Raw genomic sequence first — 24,944 nt, 5'->3', positions numbered from 1 at the left:
TTTTAATTATTTGTGCATTTCTACTTCTTACTGAATCAATATCGAAGAAAATAATGTTAAATAACTGTAAATATGTTTTATATTTTTGATTCCTCAAAGTTGCCACCCTTTGCTTTATTGACATCGCTGCAAACCCTTGGCCCTCTCTTAGTGAGCTACATGATGTCATCACCTGAAATGGTTTTCACGTCACAGGTTCGCCTTGTCAGGGTTCATTTGTGGAATTTCTTGCCTTCTTACCGGGGTTGGGACCATCAGTTGTGTTGTGCAGAAGTCAGGTTGGGTCACAGCTGACAGCTCTATTTGACAACTGTTAGAATTCATATTAAGCAAGAACCAATCAGCTAAGTACAGAGAAACAACAGTCCATCATTACTTTAAGAACTGAAGTGGAGTCGCCAGAACCACCAAGGGCTACGATGAAACTGGCTCACATGAGGACCACCCCAGGAAAGCAACACCAAGAGTCTACTCTGCTGCTGAGGATAAGTTCATTTGAGTCACCAGCCTCAGAAATCACAAGTTAAAAGCACCTCAGTTTAGAGCCCAGATAAATGCCACACAGAGTTCTAGTAGCAGACACATCTCTACATCAACTGTTCAGAGGAGACTGCACCAATCAGGCCTTTATGGTTGAATAGCTGCTAAGAAACCACTACAAAGGAAAAGCAACAAGCAGAAGAGATTTGTTTCGGCCAAAAAACACAAGGAATGGATGTTAGACCAGTGAAAATCTGAGCTTTGGTCTGATGAGTCCAAATTTGAGATCTTTTGTTCCACCTGCTGTGTCATTGTGCATGCAGAAAAACGGGAATGGATGGTCTCTACATGCATGGCTCCCACCATGAAGCATGGAGGAGGAGGAGGAGAAGGAGTGATGGTGTGGGGGTGCTTTGCTGTGACACTGTTGGGGATTTACTACAAACTGAAGGCACACTGAACCAACATGGTTACCACAGCATCCTGCAGCGACACGCCATACCATCTGGTTTACATTTAGTTGGACCATCATTTATTTTTCAACAGGACAACGACTCCAAACACACCAACAGGCTGTGTGAGGGCTCTTTGACCAAGAAGGAGAGTGATGGAGTGCTGCACCAGATGACCTGGCCTCCACAGTCACCTGACCTAAAGCCATCCAGATGGTTTGGGATGAGATGGACCGCAGAGTGAAGACAAAAAGGCCAACAAGAGCTCAGCATCTCTGGGAATTCCTTCAAGGCTGTTGAAAAAACATTTCAGGTGACGACCTCATGAAGCTCATCGAGAGAACGCCAAGAGTGAGCAAAGCAGTAATCAAAGCAAAGGGTGGTCATTTTGAAGAATTTAACTTATAAAACATGTTTTGAGTTATTTCACACTTTTTTTTACTACATAATTCCATATGTGTTCAATCATAGGCTTGATTCCTTCAGTTAGAATCTACAATGTAAATAGTCATGAAAAACAAAGACAAAACAATAAATGAGAAGGCGTGGCCAAACTTTTGACTGGTAGTGTATTTCAGTAATCACAGAACAAAAGTAGCATTCCTGCTGTGTTAAGCGCACCAGCATGTATGATCCAGCTTTCTGACCACAGTCCAACTAACTTCCTCTCAGCTGGATCTATATCACATCTGAAACTTTTGAGGGAGGTTCAATCACCCAACAATGGAAGTTTTTTGGGCCGCCTTGTTTGTTGGATCAGTCGTGTTGACAATGGTTGGTGTGCTTCACTAAATTATATCTGTGGTGTCAGTTTCATTGCTTAACTACTTTATAACGGTAGCTTTCATATGGACTGGCTTGCATCTGTCTCATTTCTATGATCATTTGCCATCAAATGCAAACTATTTTCAAACAGTACTCCGGCTGTTTTATTTGTCTACCAAAAAAGGTTTGAGGGGAACTGTGCTTTCCATCTTTGCTGAGAAAACACCAGAGCCGCGAAAGAGACGAGAAATAACACAAACTCAGTGTTCTTCCTCCCAGCAGACAAAAAACAGACTACACAAATAAAATGATCATATACAGTACATTTATTTCCTTTTAATAAGGTAGTTCTCTGTGTGTTTTGGTCACTGGTGCAAATGTTACAAAACAAACATCTAGATTATAGACCTTTACAAAAAACTTATGACTACATACACAAAGATGTGATGCACCACAGCAAATAAGATCCTGTGATCACCACACTTCATCTACTGATCAACTCGCTGCTGCTCCCTCATTCAAGGAGCTGTTGGGAGACTCGTCACCCCACCATACTCTGCCATGCCATGCCAGGCCGTATCCCCTCAGGCACCAATCCAACAGACCAGATAAAAAAAGACCCAGCTGAGACTACCAGACACTGGCAAGTGTTCAACACAGCTGAGCAGCCAGGCAGTCAGTCAGTCAGTCAGGCGCACGCACACACACACACACACACACACACACACACACACACACACACCCTTGCTCTTCCCATTCACTTTGCCACTCTGACACACTCCACACTTTGGAGGGCAGGACAGTTGCCAACTATCATCTCACCAGTCTGCAGTCAGGGCAGACTAGTCAGGTGGCTAGCCCCCCCTTCCAAAGGCTGAATGGTTCGTTGGTTGGTGAAGTCAATAACATCATGGTAGGTTTTTAAAAAAATAAAAATTGAATCAAAATCCTACACTGATCTAGCAATTTCCTGACACCTATTACTGTACTAAACTGTATAAACATTTTAAATAGTACAAGGATATTTCAGAGGTATTTATTGTGTAATGCCGCAAAAACAAATAAACACCTCAAGTGAATTCCATGCTGGGCTCATAAAATGAATACCTGACTTCCCCATTCAAAGGGCAAAACAGCAGAAAAATCAGCACTTTAGTTATTGCAACTTTGCTTTCTTCACAAGTCTTGTCAGACTACTGCAAAAAAGTTCAAAAACTGCAAAAAGTGTTTATTTTTGCCCCAGGTCCTGTCTGTGGGACGTTGGTCAGTCTGCCACCAGGACCGTGGTTCTCTACATTGGCCATAGGAAACCAATTGAAAATAATAATAATAATAATTTTAAAAACCACATTATAGCTTGATTATTAGTAGCATTTTTGCAATTAAAGTGTCAGTCCTCAGTTTTCCTTCAGGCTGTTGGCCTGACATGTCACACAGACGGACTCTCAATCCCACAGGCCCTTTTTCCTCTGAGCCACAAAACCCCCAAATCTAAAAAAAACTACAGTTCTTTCATTGATTTTGAATAGACAGTATTGCTACTTACACTTGGCTCCCCCTTTTTTCTGTAATACCCATGAGTTATTTTACATGGTGCAGCTTTGTGGCACTAGGTAATTTCACACTGGCTGCTAATTCGCCCATCTTTTTTTTGCGGCGCGGTCCAAGGTTTCAGACAGAGTGCGGCAAATTGGGGGTCAGTTTTAGCCCGGCAATATTCCTCCTCTAAGGGCACACTTATTGCCGACCCCACTGCTATGTAAATCCAAGCTGTTAATGTGCCGGCTCGGTGTGAGGTGGGCGGAGGCGTTGATGATGATACAAACTCACAAACATAACGCTCCTCCGTGTTCTCCCGCATCAAACACCTCTGACAATGTCAACACAGACGCTACTGGCAGCCAGAGCAGCAAACTGCTGTTTTGAAACTTACAGACAGTCATGGGGCTGAATATTCTTCCGCACATCGTCACTTCAGCAAGATGAGCACCTGGGGAGCTGCTGAGATCAGGGAGCTACTAACCGTCACTGTTGAGAGGACCGTGGATAACCAGCTCACGGGACTGTGAAGGATGGCTTATTGTATGAAAAGGTTGCGCAAGAGCTTGGTCAACATGGCTACCGCCGGATGACGGAACTTAAAAAAAAGTACCACTAGTGCTATATTAAATATTCTTCTGACGTATATGTTGTACGTCACTGTTCACACGCAACTTTGTACTGGGCATCACATGTTTATGCCCATACAAGTGGCGGCTTTTTTGGAAAGAGGAATATTATGCCTCCATTTCACACAGACAAGACGGCAAATTCCTGTGTCTACCTTGCTGCAAATTTGGTATTTGGTAAATTCAGTAGCCCTTTTTGACACACAAAAAGTGCTACTGAAATGTAAACAGAGAACCTTTATGTTCCCACGCAGATGATTGAAGCAGGCAGGTCTTTGAGGTCTCTTGTGATTTGTGTAATCAATATAGCGAGACCAACTCTGTCATAAATAATAACAGAATTTGTATTGTTTAAACAAATACCACTATATTTCGCAGAATATTGAGACCAAAATACTATATCAATGAAATCAATACATTTCAAAATAAACCTCAAACAAAGGCTGTCTACGTTGGGAGGATGCAAAAAGCAGAGCAGTTTGTGAGTAATATAAAAACTGATAGTCCACCTTAGGGTGGTGGTAATGTCACTAACTCTGGGCCTAAACCCTACCTCAGGCAGTTGTTAGTGGAACACTGGACCTAGGTTTGGGCCTTGAGGAGAGGCAAATAATTGGAGACCAATAGCCTTAAATCTACACATATAGGTCAGCGTATGGTGGCGGCATCACTTATTGATTCATAATAGTTTTACTTCAGACCACTGCAGAAAGCTCTGCCATGCTTGAGCTTCAGAAACATTCACCGTCTCACTTACACACACTCCCGCCCACGAAAGTTGCATTTGACGAGTGAGTTACTGATTGAACAGTTACAAGAGAAAGAGCTTGATGGCAAAACACCAAGGCGCTTAGAAACACAATGCTCCATGTCTACATTCTCCATGTCCTCTGATGACTTCAGAACGTCTGTCTCCAAGTCAACAAAGAAGAATGTATGATTGTCTTCTACTTTTGTTTGATTGATGAACTGCAGGAATACTGTCTGCACACAAATTAACAAGACTGTCCACAACTACGAAATCAATTCTATGCATTTACTTTTTACATTTTGTTTGAAAAAAGTTGTGAAGGTAATGTTTACACAAAATTAATGAACAAGTCAATAGAATCTATCAGCCAAAGAGGCTCGTGTACAAAGGGTGCAAAAACATGGCGTATGCCCTGTTTCACATCCACATCCAGATGTATCAAGCGTGAAATGATCATAAGAATGTGCAGCTCTGACGTGGCTGTCACGCACACGTCTCTAGAGCTTCTGCTCCATTGGTGACTTAGAAGTGATGCTGAAAAACTGATGCCTGTGAATGTAGTCATTCCTTAGAATAAGGATGCCCTGATAGATTGCTTGATTTTCATTAAAAATACCTGATTAGCAGATTGACATTAATGCCTCAGCAATCACCAAAACCGATCATCTGGCAATTACGGTCACATTATAATCACAGCAGAGAGCACGTTGTGCAGTAGTCCTTTATGTGAGATTAGTTTCATGTTGATTGGGATGTACAAAGGTCTTGGATGCATGCATAATATGTATGGTTTCATACGTCTAACTTTTCTGAGCTTAAGTTGATTTCCATATTTAGACATATACTATGTTACAATATGAAATCAGAGCGGTTCTTTGTACATGAGGTCCCAAGTCTCAGCATCAGTACCAGCAATGAAGTTTGATGGTTGCCTAACATATTTTTTCTTTTTTTTTTTAAATCAAGCTAAATATTTCTAGATATTGCGCGGGGCCTGAAAATGCCCCAGGCATGAATTCTACTCTGACTGTGGCAATAGCATACTAGAGGCTCCACTGCTGATGGAAAAAAAAGCTAGTCCTGCCCACCCCTCATCTCCACCCTCTTCAATTGTCATCCATTGCAAATGTAAGATGCATAGCCTTATGACTTGTGGGAGGTGTGGAAGAGAAATCAACCTATCTTTTGACTGCTGGCACAATAGGCAGGATAAGTGGCACAATTACACCAAATAGGAACCCATCAGCATCAAGTTCATCTAGGTTGTAAATGAGTCATCAACCTACTAAACAGACCCATCAACTTGTAACAGAATGTAGAATAGTTTTCATTCAAGCCAACCACAAAATTAACACACATCATTAATATGTACTTCAGCTAAAATGATGATCAGCATGTTATAGTGCTGCACAACTGAAGTCAGTAACACCACAAGATTAACATACATTGTGAAAACACTAAATGGATGATAAACAGATATGTGACTCACCTTGTTCATATTGCCAGCTTGCTGAGCTGCACTGAGGGTAGCATGGGCACCTATCTGTTGTCCTCCTTGGGTGAGTGTCTCTGCCAATGCACTCCCTGCTCCTGCTCCTGCTCCTTGCATTGTCTGTCCCTGGTACTGCATGCCTACCACCCCAGCACCCCGTCCTCTCCCAGCTCCAGGTCCAAGACCACCATTCATCACCTGTCCAGGTTGGGGCTGCCCTCCCTGGGCCAAGAGCCCAGCATGGCCCTGGTTATTATTCATCATCGCCTGATTGAAGCCTGTAGTGTTCAAGCTCATTGCTGCAGTATTACTGTTGTTGTTCTGTCCTGCTACTCCAGTTGGCGTTCCTGCTTTTTGGGCCTGAGGGGACGGGTGGTTATTGGGGGAGCCTTGGCCCAAGGGGCTCTTACCCAGTGGTGTGCCCAGCTGAGGACCCATACTCCCTGGCTGAGGGCTCCCTGAGCTCAGCCCTGCACCTGAGATACTGGAGGTGCTACCAGCACGAAGGAGCTCTGAGAGCTGCTTGTGTTTGGCGGCTGCATCTGGGACGACTGTGGCACCACCAAGGCCTGCAGGAGTGCCACCTGGCCCACCAGCTCCAGGTGTTGTTCCACCATTTGAAGGCATCCCACCCATTAGGCTCAGGTCTCCTCCATTTGGAATCAACTCATCTGGAAGGTCGTTCTCTAAATCATCCCAGGACAGTGAGCCCAGATCTAAAACCGAAAGGAAGACATAAAAACAAGATTAAATAGATCAGATTTTACAGTGATTAATCATTTTAAGAATTACACATTGGATTCCATTCAAAAATAATGCATTTAGGGGTATAATTATCTGTCTGACAAAACCCATCATCTCAACTAAGCCATCCTAAATTGCACAAGCACCAAGACCAGTATTTTGTCAATTTCCACTGATTTCTAAAACATGAATTCAATACACAAGACAGTAGGTATCAGAGAAAAGTACAGGCAGCAGTGCAATGGTTACCATAAGTGCCAGCAGAAGACACAGCAACTTAGGCTTCACAATATGGAGGAACACTGTCATAGCAATTTTCTACCCCAGCGGTTTTCAGCATTATATTTTGCAATATGAAAATTTACAAGAAATGTCACCATTGTGCAAGAATCTTGTTTGTCTCATCATTACCCTCATGGATGTTTCATCCACATGTAAAGGCATTCACAGACAGAAACACACATTTGTGCTGCATCTTACAGTTTGAAATTGATCCAGCCATTTGATCTGCAAGTTTTCCATCAAGCTGCTAAGAAGGTGTAGCATGACTTGATGAGCTCATATAACAAAAACACTGCACATATAGTGATGCAACTTCTGTGTATACAGACATCACAATGCACATGCTTAAATGATTTCATGTGCAGCCCCAGCGGCAACTATATATATTTATGTTTTTTATTTCATGATTTCATTTCAGCTCAGCTTATTTTGCTGTCATTTTCTAGGGAGGTTTTTTTCTCTCCTTTATCTACAAAACCAAACAAAAATGGAAAAACTGCAATACAACACTAACAGTGGGTTTGTGGAACTGTTACACCTCTAGCATATTTGGTGTCCAAGTGATACTGAAGGTTTCTGACTAAGACGATGAAAAAAAATCATTTTTCTCCATTAAATTTGACGAGAAATAAATCGCTCAACTCACAGATCCATGTCAAGCCCGTTATTAGTTCCAGTAGTTGACAGCCTTCTAAGATTTACTTGCCAAATGGAAGCCAAAATGTATTTGCCGCATGGCAAGTGTGAATATCAGAGGCTTGCTGTTCAAAGTTTACCTTAAAACCTTGTAGCTCCGACCGTTTGGATATTGCAATTGACCAAATAGAAGTTTTGATCATTTTTTTGATTTAGCAGCCCTAGGTTTTTGGCCCTGAAAAACTTGATCCTTATCCCCACTTATGAGATAATAAGAAGCCAGTAAACTAACAGAAACTAGTCGCCATGTGGTAATATGAACACCGCTCGTTGCTAACAAATACAACGTGACTGGTTAGGGAATCACAAAACACTTTTGAGTTCCTGCTGGGCAGATGAGTCACACCAACCACAGGTGTGAGCCAAAAATTTTAAGCACATGAAATAATGACTTGTTTGACATGGGCATATTTTTGTGCACCTTCACCCTAAGAACTAATCCATCAGAATAACTGGTGACCCCAGCACTGAGGAGCAGAGCCTTCAAAAACAGGTTTTAGCTAGGATATTTTTACACAATGAACAATATAACATTTGTTTTGAAAAATAAACGGGAGCATGAGAAGAGTTGCAGCTAAGATCAGCACTAATGAGGGAGACGAACACCACCACTGCCAAAGGACAGTAACTTAGGCTGAAAGGTGCGCCACTTCATCTAAAACATGCCCTACTCAACTAAGTTTATTAATTATCCACATGCAATGAGCTGGCCAGTAGACTTGTGAAACACAACAGGGAAAGAATCAACGGAGCAGACAGAGAAGCAGTCACTCTCCCATCTGCCACTGCTGGATGTCTTCATTGAGATTCAGGCAGAATCCAGTCTTTAATGAGAGCACTTAGCCTTCTTACTTCCCTGAGTAAACACAGCCTCCCAGATCTGCCGTGTTAGTCCGCAGTCTGTCCCTGGCATCAGGCAAGCAGGTGTTCCATGTGGAGGATGCTTGTTTAGAGCTGGAGGGACCATCCATCTTTTCCTTACTCGTTCCTCTCAGCCCCTCCTCACAAACCAGCAGCCACACGGATGCACTCAGAGCAACAGCAATCAATTCAACCACATGCACTCAGGCCTGGCCCTGCATTCATTTCTGAACTGGGAAACACACATACTCTGAGCGACCTCACCCCCAGGCTCCTTGGCTGAGGACCAAAAATGCAAAACAATGTTTTGGTTAGGTAGTACCACATGCAGTTAGGGAAGCCCCAACCATGGGAGGAGGGGAATCAGACAGTTCAACTCATTGTCTAATTATTTCTTTTCATTTATTTCAAAATCATCCTCCCATTCAAAGCTCTTCAACTCATTTCCCCCCTTTTGTACCTTTCTGCTGGGCACATTACTTTCTACATTCCCCTTTTTATCCCCTGTAGCACTTGTCTGGAAATTGGTGGCTATAAATACCCACAAAACCAGCCCCGGCAGTGGTCCCGTCTGGGGCTGTCTGTCATCTTGCCCTAGGGCGGAGTGTCTGGTGTTAGGGAAAGAGGTGCTGTACCACGGAGACTGGAATTTCACTTACTGTTCGGTATCACAACAGGGAAAGTGAAAAAAAAAAAAAGCTGGCTATGCTAGGATATATCAACTGATAAAAATTGATGATTAAAATAACTGACAAAAAATTGTATCAATGATTTGTTGGTTCACAATTCACTGGTTCAGAGCTGTCTCACTGACTTGATGTGTAAAAGCACTGAGTGGAGTAGAATGCAAGCATGCATGTCTACGCTGGTCAATTCACAAAAAACAAAATCGTTTCAAGATGGAAGCACTACACATGAACTGAAAACAAAAAAGGTGGGTTAACTGCCAGCTATGTAAAGTCAATCTTGCATGACAAGGGAACACCACAACAATGCAAGAGAACCCTGACACGAAAGTAACTAAGACCCATGAAGAAGCCGGACTCTGACATGGAAACAATTTCAATTTATTTTATTTTCTAAATATATCTATTATAGTTGGACCTTCCAATTTCAGTGTTTGTTGTTTAAGTGTTCTGTAACCCCAGAGACAATAAAAAAGAACAAGTTGCCAGGTCCTTCAATGTAAAATTTGTGCCTGTTGTGTTGGTTTTTTTTGTATCCAATTCATTAAACAAATCATTTTTGTTAAATTGACTGATTAATCAATCATCAAATTAATTAGTTGAATCCCTACTGGGAAGGTTATTTACCCTCTGCTTTTCAAAAAGCTTTTGAGCTACCAAGGAAGAATTTTGGTTGTTTTTTCAGTAAGACAGACCAAATACTTGTCTATTTTAATCAATACAGCTGTCCACACGGGCTGTGCAATGGTTCACATTTCACTCACTCTATACAAGCCTTACTACAAGCCAAGATTTAGTTTGGTCCTGCAATGCCATGTGCTCCCACTTCACAGGCATAAAGTGTGGTGCGCTTCAAAAATATGATCTATTCTACACCCACTATTGAGCTTGTGCATAGCGCTGACACTGATGACGGCCCAAAGCCAAGTCAGACCGCACAACAAGCCTCCAAACTCAGAACAGCTGAGCTTCACGTGATCAAGCAAGTCATTGAAGCTACGTACAAATTTGCTGGTGATGCTTGATGTTGGTTTGTAAAAAGACATCAACTGATGGTTGCATACAGTGAGCACCTCTTGATGACACAATCATCTAGTCGGTTTTATCTAGTAAAATAAAGACTAGTGCTGTCAGGCAATGAAAAAAATTAATCTAATTAATCATATTTTAATCTCATATCTGCTTGAGGTCCCCAAATACAGAATTCAAATTCTAGGACATTACAAAATTGTAGTGCATGACTAATCAAATGAATACACGAAGAGGAGAAGATTTGAAATCTACATTTTTACTGGTGACTGAATAAAACCTAGGTCAGGGCATCTGAAAGCCTGGTTTATGCTTCTGTGTCGCGACAACGCTGTACCTACGCCGTCGACGCAGACCCTACGCCGTAGCCTGATGTGCACCTCCAAAAAATCCTGACTATGCGTCGCGTCAACACGTCGTGACATGAACGTCAAGGACTGTGATTGGACCGCTCAGAATGTCATTTCTGGTTCAGCACAACAACAACGCCATTTTTAAAGTTTCTGTGGTGAGAGCTACGCGCTAAAATGGACCAAGCCGAAAAAAGGGTTATCAAGGAGGTCCGCAAGTACAAAGACACAGCCACACATCCCTAGCAGCTTGGCGGTGAATTGCAGAGCAACGCATTCCCTCGACGCAGAACTTCAAATGCTCAATGACGGCGTAGGGTCTATGACAGTGTTCCTCAATATCGCAGAAGCATAAACCAGGCTTAAGGCTGAGTCTCAAATCGGCACTTTGACAAATGACAGGTGTGAAATGACGAGCCACTGCCAAGTAAGGGTCCTTCAATGGGCCAAGTTTAAAATGCTTGTGTCTAGGTCAAATTTGCTTTGAATTGCAACTCAAGTGTGGTATAATTAATCTTGCATTAATTTTTATAACGCGTTAATTTGTGGTGTAATTAATTAATCTAATGAATGAATTTAAGTGACAGCCAAAAGACATGCCAGCTAACTCCTGGAAAACAATAACATTAGATGTCCCACTAAAATTATTTCAGTTTAACTATCCAGCGAGCAGTAGGCTAACATGCATCATGAGCATATACAGTAGGTGTGTGAAAGAGCAGAGGGAATGACAGCCAAAGAAAGAGCAATACGTTGTGTTGTTTGGGTTCGGTGAACATGGATATAAGACTCCAATGGTTTCTGACCAGAATAAAATGCAAATGAAGTGGCTGTCCATTGAATAATTAAGCTTTAAAGGATCAATCATTTCAGTTGTGTATTTATCACACATCATATATCACTCCAATATTCCAACACGTTATCACATATTTTCTTAATATTGCACAGTAAGCCTGTGAAATAAACCAATAGCAATATGTTTTAGCAACAGACACTTAATAAGAAAAGAGTTCAATAGAATAATGGTTTTATTCTAATTAAATGTAACCTGCCATAAAAGCACAAAACAAATATGCAAATGTAGCCGCATCAACAAACTTAAGGAGCCTATCATACCACTGGATTCAGAGACTGGACTGTGAGATACACAGAAAACAGCTTATCATTTCAAAGGGGCATGTTGCTCAGTCATACCATCAACTTTAAGATAGAACAGAAAGATTACAAGGTGAAACAAACATAATAGGGTCTTTGCCTGAAGGACCTTCAGGCTCAGGCCCTAAAAATGAACGCAAGTGGTGAAGACTGAAAATTGGGAAAGAGCAGGTCAGTTCAACAGCTGCATTAGTTTATGTCTGACAAAGTGGTTAAACTGAACCCTGGGTTACTAACCATTATCAATATCAACAGAAATTAAACATTTTAATATGATGCATTTTTCAGCTAAATCACTCACCCCCATTATGCAGCCCTATATCAAAGTAAAATAGCCCTGAATAGGCGCTATGATTTTTAGCAAATACAGCCAGTGTCCTGAGTTGAAATGTCACTGCAATGGTGGAACCTGTGCACACAGATAATGGATTTTTCATGAACACAGGAGGGGGAGTTAAGGGACCTTGCACAGTGACAGATGGCCAGAAAAGAGAGATAGGGGGCACATGTTTGCTCTATGCCACAACAAAAGCACAGTCCCCACAAACACACAAAACATGAGTGCATAAAAACATCAAAATCAGACAGGTATTGCAAGAATTTATGTGTTTCGCATAGATAATTGCCCATAAACATGTGCAACGCTGCCTCCTTGAATGGGATGTGCAATTCCAGCCATGCTCTATTTCATTAGACAGAGACCAAGTGTCAAGACAGAGTCACAAAGCAAAGTCGGGTGTTGGTCTGCTGTAATCTACAGCTCATATAGGGCTGCCAGGGCTGTCCCACGGGGTCCATTAGGTCCCAGTTGTAACTGGCAAACACTATAAGAAAGAGGCGGGGACAGTTTAATGATTGATCACTGCAGACATGTGGTGCCTCTGCCATGTGTGATGGCTATTGTAATTCCCTGTTGTTGTGACTGCTGTTTTTGTTGAGTTAGCAGTTATTAGTTCTTTAGGATAGACAAAGTCAAACTCTGGGTAGAACTGGTTCCACATGTAGGGCAGCAACAATTAGTCAACACTGTCGACAAAAATCGATAATAGAAATAGTCGACAATGAATTCCATTGTCAACTATTGTCGCCAGACGCGTTTTTCCAACAGAGTGAGGCATCCCACTTGATTATAATCTCTGCCGAGAGTCGCTCATGCGCAATAGCGTCTGTCTCTGAGCGGTAACATAGAGAAATGGCGGCGTCAACATCAAGTACGCGTACCAAAACTTCTAAAGTTTGAGAGCCTTTTAGCCTGGATACGGCGAATAAAAAGACTACTTGTAAAGTTTGCAAAGCAGACCTTGAGCGTCATGGCAGTACCTCGGTGATGCAGGAACATTTAAAGAAGCCCGTCGAGAAGTTGAACGAAACGGAGTCTTACTCGCCTCGGTGAGATTCAAGTAACATTCGAGCGAATACAGTTTTTATGACATACATTGTACATTTTAGAAGCGAATTTTCACTATAAAAGAGAGCTTGAGCGTTATGCCAGACTGTGCCTGACAAACGTATTTTAAATTAAATGCATGCAGTCCGAACACTGTGCCTAATTGGTTTTAGACAGGACATTTTTAATTCATTTTTGTACGAATCCGCAGTGTGTTCAATAAAAGATGTATTTTTCATTGCACCCATCTTTCTTGTGTTTATTATCATTTGCCACATAATTAAATCAACTTCATGCTGAATTTAAGAAAAAATAAAGAATTATCCGATAAGTCGACTAATAGTTTCAATAGTCGGTGACTAGTGGACTATTAAAATAGTGGTTAGTTGCAGCCCTATCCACATGGTAAGACAGGATTGATACTCTGACAAAGTACTTCCTGGATGTTGTAAATGATGATGTATGTACATCATCGCTATCAGCAGAGGTTATATATTTTTTTTTTTTTAAATTAAAAAAGAATCACTATCGGTTTGATGTCTGTATCAGCCCAGTGGTGCCGGAGCTCTTGTGTTCAGTCTTGCGTGTGCTCGTCAATAACGAGGCAACAATAAATTTTGATTTATGGCCTCTTCCGAAGGTTTGGGGGGGGAAATTTTTTTTTCAAGATGTGCATTATGTGAATATCATGACTTTTTATTGTCATCATAGATGGTTGGGATGGCCATTTTAATCATTAATATTAACCAGCCATAATTTACAGATATTAACCCATTAAACCGCAGGTGAGTGTCTGACTAAAACTTTTTTTTTTAATTCAATATGACAGGCTAACAGACACGTGCAATGCTGCTAGAAATTAATGGACTTTAATGCCCTCTATAACTACAGACCATCCATGACTGGAAATATTAGGTGACTACTTCTCAAGCCAAACAGAAAATAGCCTACTGTGCAGTCCCTCTAGTGTATACACAGATGAACAAAACAAAAACACAATGAATCTTCATGTGCTTAATCTTTTATGTTGAGATTAACTTCCTTCACTTGCTAAATAGCTGACAGGTTGCAGCCAGTCCTACCTGAGTCCTCACTCGTCATAGCAGCCAGATGGTCTCCTTGTTGTTATTCAGAAATAGCAGCAGTTCAGTGGGAAGTCTGTTAATTTGTGGCAGAGAAAACACACTCCACGATGGTATCAATGTGCAATAATAGTGGCTTGCTAGCGCAACTGATTAATTTGTCATCTGTCGTAAGCACTAGTTTCCAATCGCGAGAGACTATCTCTCATCCCGGGTCCACCTGCCCCTAGCTGGGGTTGTTAGGTTGCTGAGGGACTTTGGAGATATATTTTTCCAGGAACAACATAAAGTCCTGGCCCAACTACTTTCACTTGCTCATGGCTGTGCACCTGATGTGTCGCTGGTTCAATGACTTAATAGATACGTGGCTTCTCTGAGTCTTCCAGGACAAAAATTTTAATCATTTAATCTTCGACATTAGCCATTTAAAAGTGTAACAGTTGGTTAAATGTTTAACCAGTTTATACGGACATCCTCACAAAGAAAATGTTTCTAATTTAGTTGCTGCCAGATACACATTTTAGTTGACTTGGCACCAGCAAACCATGACATATTGATTATGTGCCAACACTGTTCTACATGAACAGTGTGGTACTACTAATGATGGCACCTTTACAAGACATCTTTATTTTTATTGTGTACAAACATAAAAAAATTTGCTCTGTGCATTTAAGCCTTCCTCTTCAGAGTGCTGAGCAGCCTTGTGAAGCGCTCAGGGACCAACTGCCCTGGTCAGAAACCCAGACAGGAGTATTCATCTAACTAAATGTTTTTGATGGTGGGGGAAACCAGAGCACCTGCAGGAAACCCACAGAGACACAAAGACACAAAGAGAGGATGCCAATTCCACGAACTAAGGACCTGAGACAGCCAGGACTTAAACTCAGGACCTTTTTGCTGAGGCAACAATGAGAACCACTAGGTGAGCTAGAAAAAGGTGTCTCTGACTGGTGTTTAGTCCATTGAAATAACAGTTCAGAACCAAGAAGTAGCGTGAAGCTCATATCTTGATAGAATAATATTCATGGTTTAGCAGAAAAAAAGTGGTAAAAGGTAACCATAAAGTAATTTGGTAATGGTGGGACTTCTTATAATTGAACAATTTTCCACTGTCTGTAAACAGCACAATTTTTCTCTCTCCTTACTTGTGGCAGCTGCCGGCCATTTCCATTTTTACACAGTAGAGCTGCGAGCAAAGCATTGATTTTTGAGTCCTGTTCTCTCCATCTCCCTCTCACTAAAAACCTGTCAGTGATTAGGGTTGTAGTATCATGCATGCGCATTGATAAAACCAGGCAGAACAGCACAAAATCCTGATTCCTGAGAGAGAGAGCATTTCTTTTTCACGCGCAGTCCCATTCATCAGAGCACCTTCAGCACCAGAGCAAAGAAAAACAAACTTCAACTTTCAATTCGCACAAACTGTGGCAATGTGTGACAGACAAATCCACCACTGACTGAATCAATTATGTGTGTGAAGGTAGCGTGTTAATATGCACAGTGGAGTAATTCAGCAATGTCCTATTATGAGTAGACGATAGGCTTCCCTCCCAAATTTGATACGGTCATACAACACAACACTTGATTGTTGATACAATTGCTTTGGTTTGCTTTTTTAGCACAAGACCACAGGAAAACACTTTATCTATATTTCCATTGATAGGCAATGTTTACGTATGATTGTTTGAGCAAAATGAATCAAGCATCCATCACAGTAGAGCCACACAGTAAACAAGCTGTCCTTGAAAAACCTGCATATAAAAGTGATAACTACTATGAACCAATTTTTTCCTCCCACCCCTAATTATGAATGTAGCATTGTGTATGTTGGCTTGGAAAAAAGTTTCCATCTTGCTGAGCTGGAATTCATTTTTCAGTTTTATTGCAGGCAGCTAGACTTTATACTTTATTTTATTATCTACGGGTATGAGAAAAGACGCCAACATGCAAACTGGGATGTTGCAAAGAGAAGTTATCGACAAGGCAGTACTGTTACAATACTGTTTCTTAGGAGGAGTTACTTTTTCCCACCAGCCAAAAACCTGCTAATATCTAGCTATTGCAGTGGGAATGCGCTTATACCAGTAGTCGCTCCTGGCTGAAATGACTCCGCAGAACACAAGAGTGTTTATCACCTCTGGCTCTGATCAGCACCAATGTGAACACAACATCTGGGTGAACGTTGTGTCAGGTTTTGGCCAGCTTCCAATCCTAGCCCCTCATACGCCTTTCACTTCTTTCCAGTGCAACGGTTGCGTTAGTGCCGTCAAACATGACACATCAGAAGAAATGGGCAACGGAAACAGGATAATCATCTTTCTAAAGCAGGTTTAGCCACATTAAAAACATCTACGTGTACACAGGTGTGTGTGCACAATGGGAAAAGAGGATATCCCTAAAAACACCTGTCTGCTGTACTGTGATGTTAGTTTTTATTGGGAGGATAAATGCATTGATAGAGTTTTGCCAGTATTTTTTATAAACAACCAATTTATCCATAATTTGAAATTTGTCCATGTCTCTATGTTTTGTTTCTAAGTTTGATATTCACATTTTGTGTGTACCGAAATACCTGCTTACATTGTGAATGTTAAAAAGTAACATTTCCAAATCATTTATCTACAGTATTGTTTCTTGAAACTGAAGCTGAAGGGCCTTGAGCAAAATTGGGCTGAAGTTATTGTCTGCCATGACACCAAAAAAATATACTTTAAAAATGACCAAAATCTGTTTGAGGTTTGAATCCTCACTGACCTCACAATGCCATTCACTTGTCATCAATTCAGTTATAATATGCATCTTGATGCATGACATCCCCAATTTCTGCATACTGCACTGGCTACTTCTCCTATTTCTTGACTCTACAAACTAGACAAACAAGCATTACCCGGACAGAGACGTTATAGTTTACTCACAACGTGCATCTTATTCACGCTTCATTGGAACAATCCCAAATGTACCCCAACAGTATCAGTAGGATTTTTAATTCCCTTGCTGGTGGTTTCTGCATCTCGCCATATCTTCTGTAACTAGCCTAGAATGTAGCCGTGCATCTTACGCCCATAGTTAAATGCATTACTGCTTTCAGATGTAACTGAAACTTAACTTTATCGTAAAAGGTTAGTATGCCTGATTATGTTTTATCATTACACTGATGCAGAATCTTCCACATCTGCATTCCAAGTCATCTTAAGCCCGATTCCCACTGGCAAAAAAAAAAAAAAACCCTAACATTCAGCTTTTTTCTTCAGCAGGAACACTTATAATTGGCATTTGCTCCCACGTTCCTGCAGTAGAGACAGGTATTTATCAGCTCCAATCGGCAAAGATGGGAACACAAAACCTGGGTGAAGGCTGCAATTTACGACCAGTTTCCGTTGCTTTTGATACCAGACAAACATAACACACAGTCAGAGCTCCACTGTCACAAATACACATGGAGGCAATGAAAGCTTGTGGCTTATACTGTTAACTTCCATGACTTTGTCATATCAAACAACAAATCCAAACCCATCTACGTTCAAGCAACGCTCTAAAAATGTTAAGTTGGCATCAGGTTTAGGAAAGCAGACTGGGACAGAAAAAAAAAAATACAATAGAAACTCAGTTACTGTCCTCCATACTGCTTTTACTACAGCTATTGAACAGTGTACAAAATACTACACTGACAGCAGGGTTTGATGATTACTTTTTACCCCAAGGAGCAAATCAGGTCCTGAGATGAAAAATTAAGGAGCACGTTATGAAATTAAGGGGCACAAGGTAAATGTATAAGTGTGTTTCTACTTAAAAACAATGAGATGTTTACAAGCCAACAAATACAATTTGAATACAAGCAATACATGAAAATGTTATAAGCACATGAATGTGTCTGTAATGCAGTAGTTCTTACTTACAAACATTAAGATGTGTGGCAGTTCGCTCATCCAGTTTTGTAAACTAGCTCAAATTTGCTGATTTGATTGATTTCTATCACGTGTGTAATCTCAGGATCGCAAACTATGTTTGCAAACTATGTTTTGTTCAGGAAATAGACAGATTCTTCATTTCATTAATTTGGAAACTTTCTGTGTGATTCAATCTGCTCTGTGCAGCTTGACACACCTTCAGTTGACAAGACTTCATGAAATTCTCTGCGGAGCACAGAGCCCCATCTGATCTGCTGTAGTGGCTCTGTAAGGTCACAAGCGTTGTCTAGAATGGCTGCGTTCAGCTCTGGCTGCGGCGGCATGGCCTTAACACAGTGCAGCCGCACCTGTTGGCCAAAACCCGGACGGCGTGCAGAAGACAGATGTAAACAGCATTGCAGTTGGAATGTGATGGAGTAGCGGTGAACTGAACGGCATTGGTCCAGCACTGTGACACTTATTTTTGTTGTGTGAAAACGTAGTGCATGATTGGACTGGATTTTTCTACTCACACATGTGCTCCTATGTACAATTTCCATTTCGCACATGGCTATTTTTAGTCCAAATGCAAGCGAAATGCTTGAACTGTCACGCCCTGGCCATCACTTTCATGTCTTTCTGGTTCACTGCTTGGGACATTGAACTGATGCTTAAAAAAAAATAAGAAAAAAATACAGAAAGGCAACTCCTCGCCTACTCGCAAAAAGAACAGGATCGGGGGTGTGGACATCGAGAAAGGGGTGTTGGAATCGAGTGATTTTTCACATCAGCAATATCTGCGGCTACTGATGAAGTGTCAATGTTACTGTGCATCCCTGATGGTGCTCATCTAAAATCTGCCTTCTGCTCCTTGTTCCTGCATGAAAGTTGAAACGGTAATAAGCGTCAACCATGTGCTTGAATCAGTAAAACACCACAAGTGGCTTTTTTTTTTTTTAAATTGCAGAAAAATACAGAGTACACATTTAAATGTTTTTAAAATGATCATCGGTAATGTGTTATATTATGGTCCATTTACGCCTCTTAAAACTACTCGTCGAAAGAGTTTCAGCACATCCGTCTTCCTTACAAAATCAAACTGATCTAAAAAGACAGTTTTGACACATAAAAGTTGACTGCTGGTAAATGTTGCATGTCTTCACATCAGTGGAGAAATGTCTTCTTGACTTCTTAACCTTAGTAACGGATGGATCGTCGGTCTACTAGCCCAGGAATACAGTGTCACACAATAAGGTTTTTGAAATGTCAGTCCAATTTGCCTTACGATCATGCTTTAGTTAAGTCAAGGCAGTATTTATTCACAAATTTTCTTTCAGATATAAAATGATACCCAAGTGCAAGTCAGGTGTCTGGGAAGGCATCCATGAATCCCTCTTACTTTCAGAGAAGTACAAAAGACATATGTCCTCCTGCAGATTTCATGGGTCTGCATGTGTCGACAGAAAGAGATGTCAAAGTCCTACACCAAGTGTTATTAAATCGGCAAACACTTCAGCAAATACAATATAGACTAAGCAATCAATGGCAATGTAGTCCCATCCAGATTGATCCGTGCACTCAAATGCTTGCTCAGGGGAGCTGCAGCCAGGCAGATGATGGAATTTTGGACTCTGCCAAATGCCTTATTTATTTTCATGTTTGTAACTGAATGGTACATCAGTTTAAAACCTTGTGTTCACTGACAAGCCAACAACACCTGACACATTCACTAGATCCATGCTTAATTCCGTTAATAACTCATAATAATTCAAATTGATTTAACCACATATCATAACCGATTTTAAAGCAAAGGAATTTCTTTAGCCAGGTGAGCATCACTTGGCTATGGAAAATGGTAACGCTCTAATGTGCCAATTTATATTCTTAGCCTGTTTTTATCATTTATCACCTACACACCTAATGAACTGTTTTTTTAAACAAAAAAACTTCCTAAATACGAAATTCTATTTGCTGACATATAACAACATTTCAACAACATATTATGAGATTAAGGATAACCATTGTATCCCGTTTTTATTAAGATTTTAATGTTGTGGTTATATTGAAGCACTTTTAAAAGTTTTGATCAAATCTTCTTGCAATTATAAGGGCTGCACTTTTGTTTAACAATTCCACCTAATTGGTAATCTCGCAAGCACAACACTAAAAATTGTAGCTCTTGCATCATTTGCATACAAAACCACGACATTAATTAACAGCAAATTCCACAATAACTAACAATACTATCGAACAGCTAAGCAATTCTTGCTGATCGCATAACTTTAAACAAAGTTCTGCTGCATGGTTGAAGTCTAGCAGCGGACAGTCATGACACATGTCACTTAATAATCTTGGTGTTACATTTGCAGACACAACTGAGGCCTTTACCTGGTCCATCAGACGCTGACAGGGCAGGTGAATTCAGCTTCGGACGCTTTGAGTTGGGAGGTCCGACGTCCAGTAGGTTTTCAGCCATGGTTGTTACCTTCTCCGGCTGGTAGCTTAGGTTGATAATTGGAGTTTTTTGTGAAGATGAAGTTGTAAAATCAACCCGAACCTTCCCGGCTAGCACATTAGCAGCCTGCTATCGTTAGCCAACTGGCTAATAGCTAGCTAACTGCCTGCTACCAGCTAGGGTACTCCGTGGTGAGTCGGTGTCTTTCAAAAGAGATGCAATAGCGCCCCGCTTCGCCACCGCCATTCACCCCATGATAATCCAACACCCAACACCCACATTATTACCGTTAAATGACCCCAAATAAAATATTCCCCATGTAAAAATCGAACTTCAAACAGTCAATCCAATGAAATTAGATAGACAGCTGCACTCTGGGGAAAAAGTCGTAATTTTTAAATGTTCAAAGTACTCATTTTGCGTGACGTCAATTTTCTTCATGCAAAAATCACGCGAAGCTCCACAAAAATGCACAATTGCATAAAAATATTGTATTTTTGAAAATCACTTCGAAAGTCACGGTCTGGTCCTCGCTCGTCCACGGTAAACAATGCTGCTCCCGAACGGCGACAGGGCTGAATCGCCGCACTCTGAAGGGGAAATCAGATATACGGAGCGTTTCTGTCCGACGACCACCGATCCAATTCCCGTTTTTTCGCACAAAATGTCTCCGATTCGTTGTTAAGATTTCGTTTTCGGGGGAAGGTCGCTGTCATATCGCGGTAAGGATGCTCGATTTCCACGTAAAACCCAGTGTTGGACCGAAATCCTAATTCCGAGCCACAACAAGATGGCGGCTGTTGATTCCTTCGATACAAAAAAGTTTTTTTTTTCTTTTCCAGATCGGCTGTGGAGGGGGAGGGGCCGCGCAATCACGCCCTATGTGAGAACACTGCTCCTGTTCACCGTTGGGGGCGCAGCAGCACCACAATTCAGCTCATACGTTGACAGAACTAAATATTTCCCTCCACGTTAGCGTTGAGATAAATACATGACTAATGTTTATTTATTTAGTATTATATACTAAAAAATAAAAAAGGCATGTAAATCAAAACCCAACGTCATAGTGTCACTTAATGCTTAAAATAAATCAAGATAATTATAACATGAGGCATTAAATGAAGTACAATAATGCCAAGCTTCATGAGTTGAATAAGGTCATGGCTTAAGAATATTTATTTGTCATTAAAAGTAAATAAATGTGGAAACCTATCATCATATCACTGCATCCTCTAGACTAAGACTGATATGATGACAATTTCTTCATTTGAAATAATGTGATTTTATGCGTCAAGAACATACAGCAGAGTTTTGTGCACCCTCCCCACAGATGAGTACATTTACTGCAAAATGGCACAAATGACAACAGTCAGATGGTGGTTGCTGCAAATATGACTATTAACAGATGTCAAAAGCAAATCTAAATTCTACAAATTCTGGCGGCATAAATTTGCTTGATACACGCTGTACGGCAACATTTATTCAGACCTTCACATCACTGCTGTGGTCTGAATCCTGTGGATATCTGTGAGTGAAGTCATATTTGCTTTATACAGTGCACTCAACTTTTTTTTTCTGTTTTGAGATTTATTTCAATCATACTGGAAAAAAAGAGTAATAAAATCATAACACTCACTCTTACGCAAATAGACACATCGAATCAGTTTGATAATACATGTCTCTTTTTCATAGTTTTCTGGCAAAATCTGACACATGCACATGTATAAAAAAATTGTGACATAAAGTAACTGCATATGTACAAACACTGAGTGCTTTGTGCAAATGTGTACAGATTACGATCATGTGTTGATAAATGGTACATTGGTAATGTGCACAAAACATACATTATACATCTCACTCATGAACATTAGACAAATATATAAAGATATGAATCAATATCTTTATCAAACAACTCAAATTTTTTTGTCCCAGTGTAACTAAACACGCATATTGGGTTGAATCAACTTTAGATTGAAAAGTTGTCAGCATTGAAATGGTTGATTAGGTAATGCTATTTCACTGCAACAATTTTAACAAGTGCTAATAAAAACGCTTGATTCTTGCTTGTTCCTTATATTTCTATCAAAAGCAGAGTCACATTTCTTACACACACACACACACACACACACACACACACACACACACACACACACACAAATACTAATAATAACTGCTCAATGCCCTAAGATGTTTCTATGATTGTTTTCCCTCGACTGAAGCACTGGACATGGTGGGCCACTTCTTTCCTCTCTGCAAAATCTAAAACAATTCTCGTCATAAACACAGCAACTATCAATACTTAATCTTTAAATGAGCAAAGCTTAGTGACTTGAAGAAATCCTACGTGTTGCATTGCTTTGGAGAGTCATGCAATACATGCTTAATGTTAAAAAATAATCATAGAAAGAATGATATTGGAATTAATGTTAATGTGTGGTGGAAAATCAAACTGTAAATGTAGTGTGTCAAAGAGGAGAAACTGCTCATTCATACCCATGCAAACACCACCATCATCTCACACTCATCTCCCTACTTTATCACACAGCCAGCAGTGTTCAAGTTCAGTTTGGATTTATTTATGTGCGTGAGTGTGTATGTACTTTCGAAGAGGTGGTGTGCCCATCAACCTGTATAGTACCACACCTCAAATTTACTATGAGTTTGTCTTTTTTTACACACATCTTGTTTATGTGTGTGTGTGTGTGGGGGGGGGGGGTCCCTGATTTGCTTTCACAACTTAGTCAGCTATGGTTTCTTAAGTTTGGTTAATATATGCATGTGGAGACTTTAAAGCCTTTTGACAACAAAGCAAATTTGAGTGGCTTTCTTATGTTTCTCAATCTTCATCTTGAAGAACTTAATTGGGTTGTAAGTGTTTGTATGCTATTCAGGTAACTCTGGTTATCTGATTAAATTATAGCCACAGCTCAAACTCTGGTCCATTCCTAATTCGAGAGGCACTGGGTGTACATCTTGAGAGTGCACAACAACAGAGGCAAACTAAGATACCAAATGAAGATGGCTACAGAGTTAGTTCCTGCATTTTAATGCCAGTTTAGTTTCTGATTGTGCGCACAGTTTCTAAAAATACTTCTTGTTTTTTTGCAGGATGATGTACAGATTTCCAAATTCCCTCGGTTTCAAAAAATATAAATTTTGTGCGTGTAATTTCCCTTAACAGATGATGGCAGCCACAACGAAACAGACTGCTATCAATTAAACAACGGCCGTGTAGATTAATTCCTTTTGCATCACATTTACGTCATCTTAGCTGTCGTCAACTTGGAGCAACACACAAACACACAAAATAGAAAGGGGAAACAAGTGCTTTCTGGAGTAAAGACAAAGCACTGAGTGAGTGAAGAGAACTACAAAGGTGAATGCCATCGCTCTAATTGAGGTGACCAGTTCATGACAGGAAGAACGGACTGGAAAATGGCACCAAAAAAAAAAAAAAAAAAGATGGAATTTATAATTTAAAAAAAATGCAGCAAAACCTGCATAAAGAGCACAATTCCCTCAAACATACAATCATCTATTTTCATTATGACAACAGCATGATACAAAACATTCTGAAAACCAAAATAGTCAAAAATACAGTCATACCTTTAGGCACCACAAAACAATCAGCTAGTTAAGGTTGCACTGCACCTACAGATCACTCAATTAAAGTGGCAAAATTGAAGTATATTGATACAGTAGAGGGCCCCCTCAGTATAGAGGCTTCAAACAGATAAAGTTAAAAGCTCAAGGAAGGAAATACTGAATTATTGAATAAATACATGGCGATGGTCAGACCAATGTGGTTTTTTTTCTCTTCTTGCTATGAAGGCAACAAATGGAAATTGATCTGTGCTTTGACACTTTAAACCGACAGCGACCTGAACCAACTTTTCATGGCTCTCCAGCTACACTGATTGTCCCTCACAGTCCCACTTAAAGTTATACCTCCATCCACATGAATATCAAACACTTACCTTGGCTTGTGAAAGTGGCTGTGAAACTTTTTGTAGTTTCTTAGTTTGAGCTAGCATGACGCTGAGGGATTCATGACTGGTAGATTTTAGCTTTCATTAATGCACAAGAGCTACAGAGGATCCGTGATCTTTGTCGTGTGGAAGTTTTCATAAGTATCCTTAGCATCACTACAGTCATTTTACATCCACCTCTCAGGTCTGCACGAGTGAGTATTTCATATTCATAAAACACATCTCAGGTCACA

At 40.5% G+C, this 24,944-nt stretch overlaps 1 protein-coding gene across 2 annotated transcripts in view; it reads right to left on the bottom strand.

Moving 5' to 3' along the window:
• Positions 1 to 21,553, bottom strand: part of crebbpa (CREB binding lysine acetyltransferase a) — a 54,091-nt gene extending 32,538 nt beyond the window's left edge. For both annotated transcript variants that reach the window (XM_086211010.1, XM_086211011.1), the window contains exons 1-2: positions 20,656 to 21,553; positions 6,106 to 6,824 (exon numbers count right to left, since the gene is read on the bottom strand). In XM_086211010.1, coding sequence (XP_086067136.1) covers positions 6,106 to 6,824; positions 20,656 to 20,743 — 807 coding nt within the window. In that variant the 5' untranslated portion in view covers positions 20,744 to 21,553. The remainder of the gene's footprint in view (positions 1 to 6,105; positions 6,825 to 20,655) is intronic.
• Positions 21,554 to 24,944: the final 3,391 nt, after the last annotated feature.

The sequence above is a fragment of the Aulostomus chinensis genome, chromosome 8, assembly GCF_037954235.1.
Source record: "Aulostomus chinensis isolate RoL2024-O1b breed Wild chromosome 8, RoL_Achi_v1.0, whole genome shotgun sequence".
Classification (NCBI taxonomy): Eukaryota; Metazoa; Chordata; class Actinopteri; order Syngnathiformes; family Aulostomidae; genus Aulostomus; species Aulostomus chinensis.
This window is presented reverse-complemented; position numbering and strand designations above follow the sequence as displayed.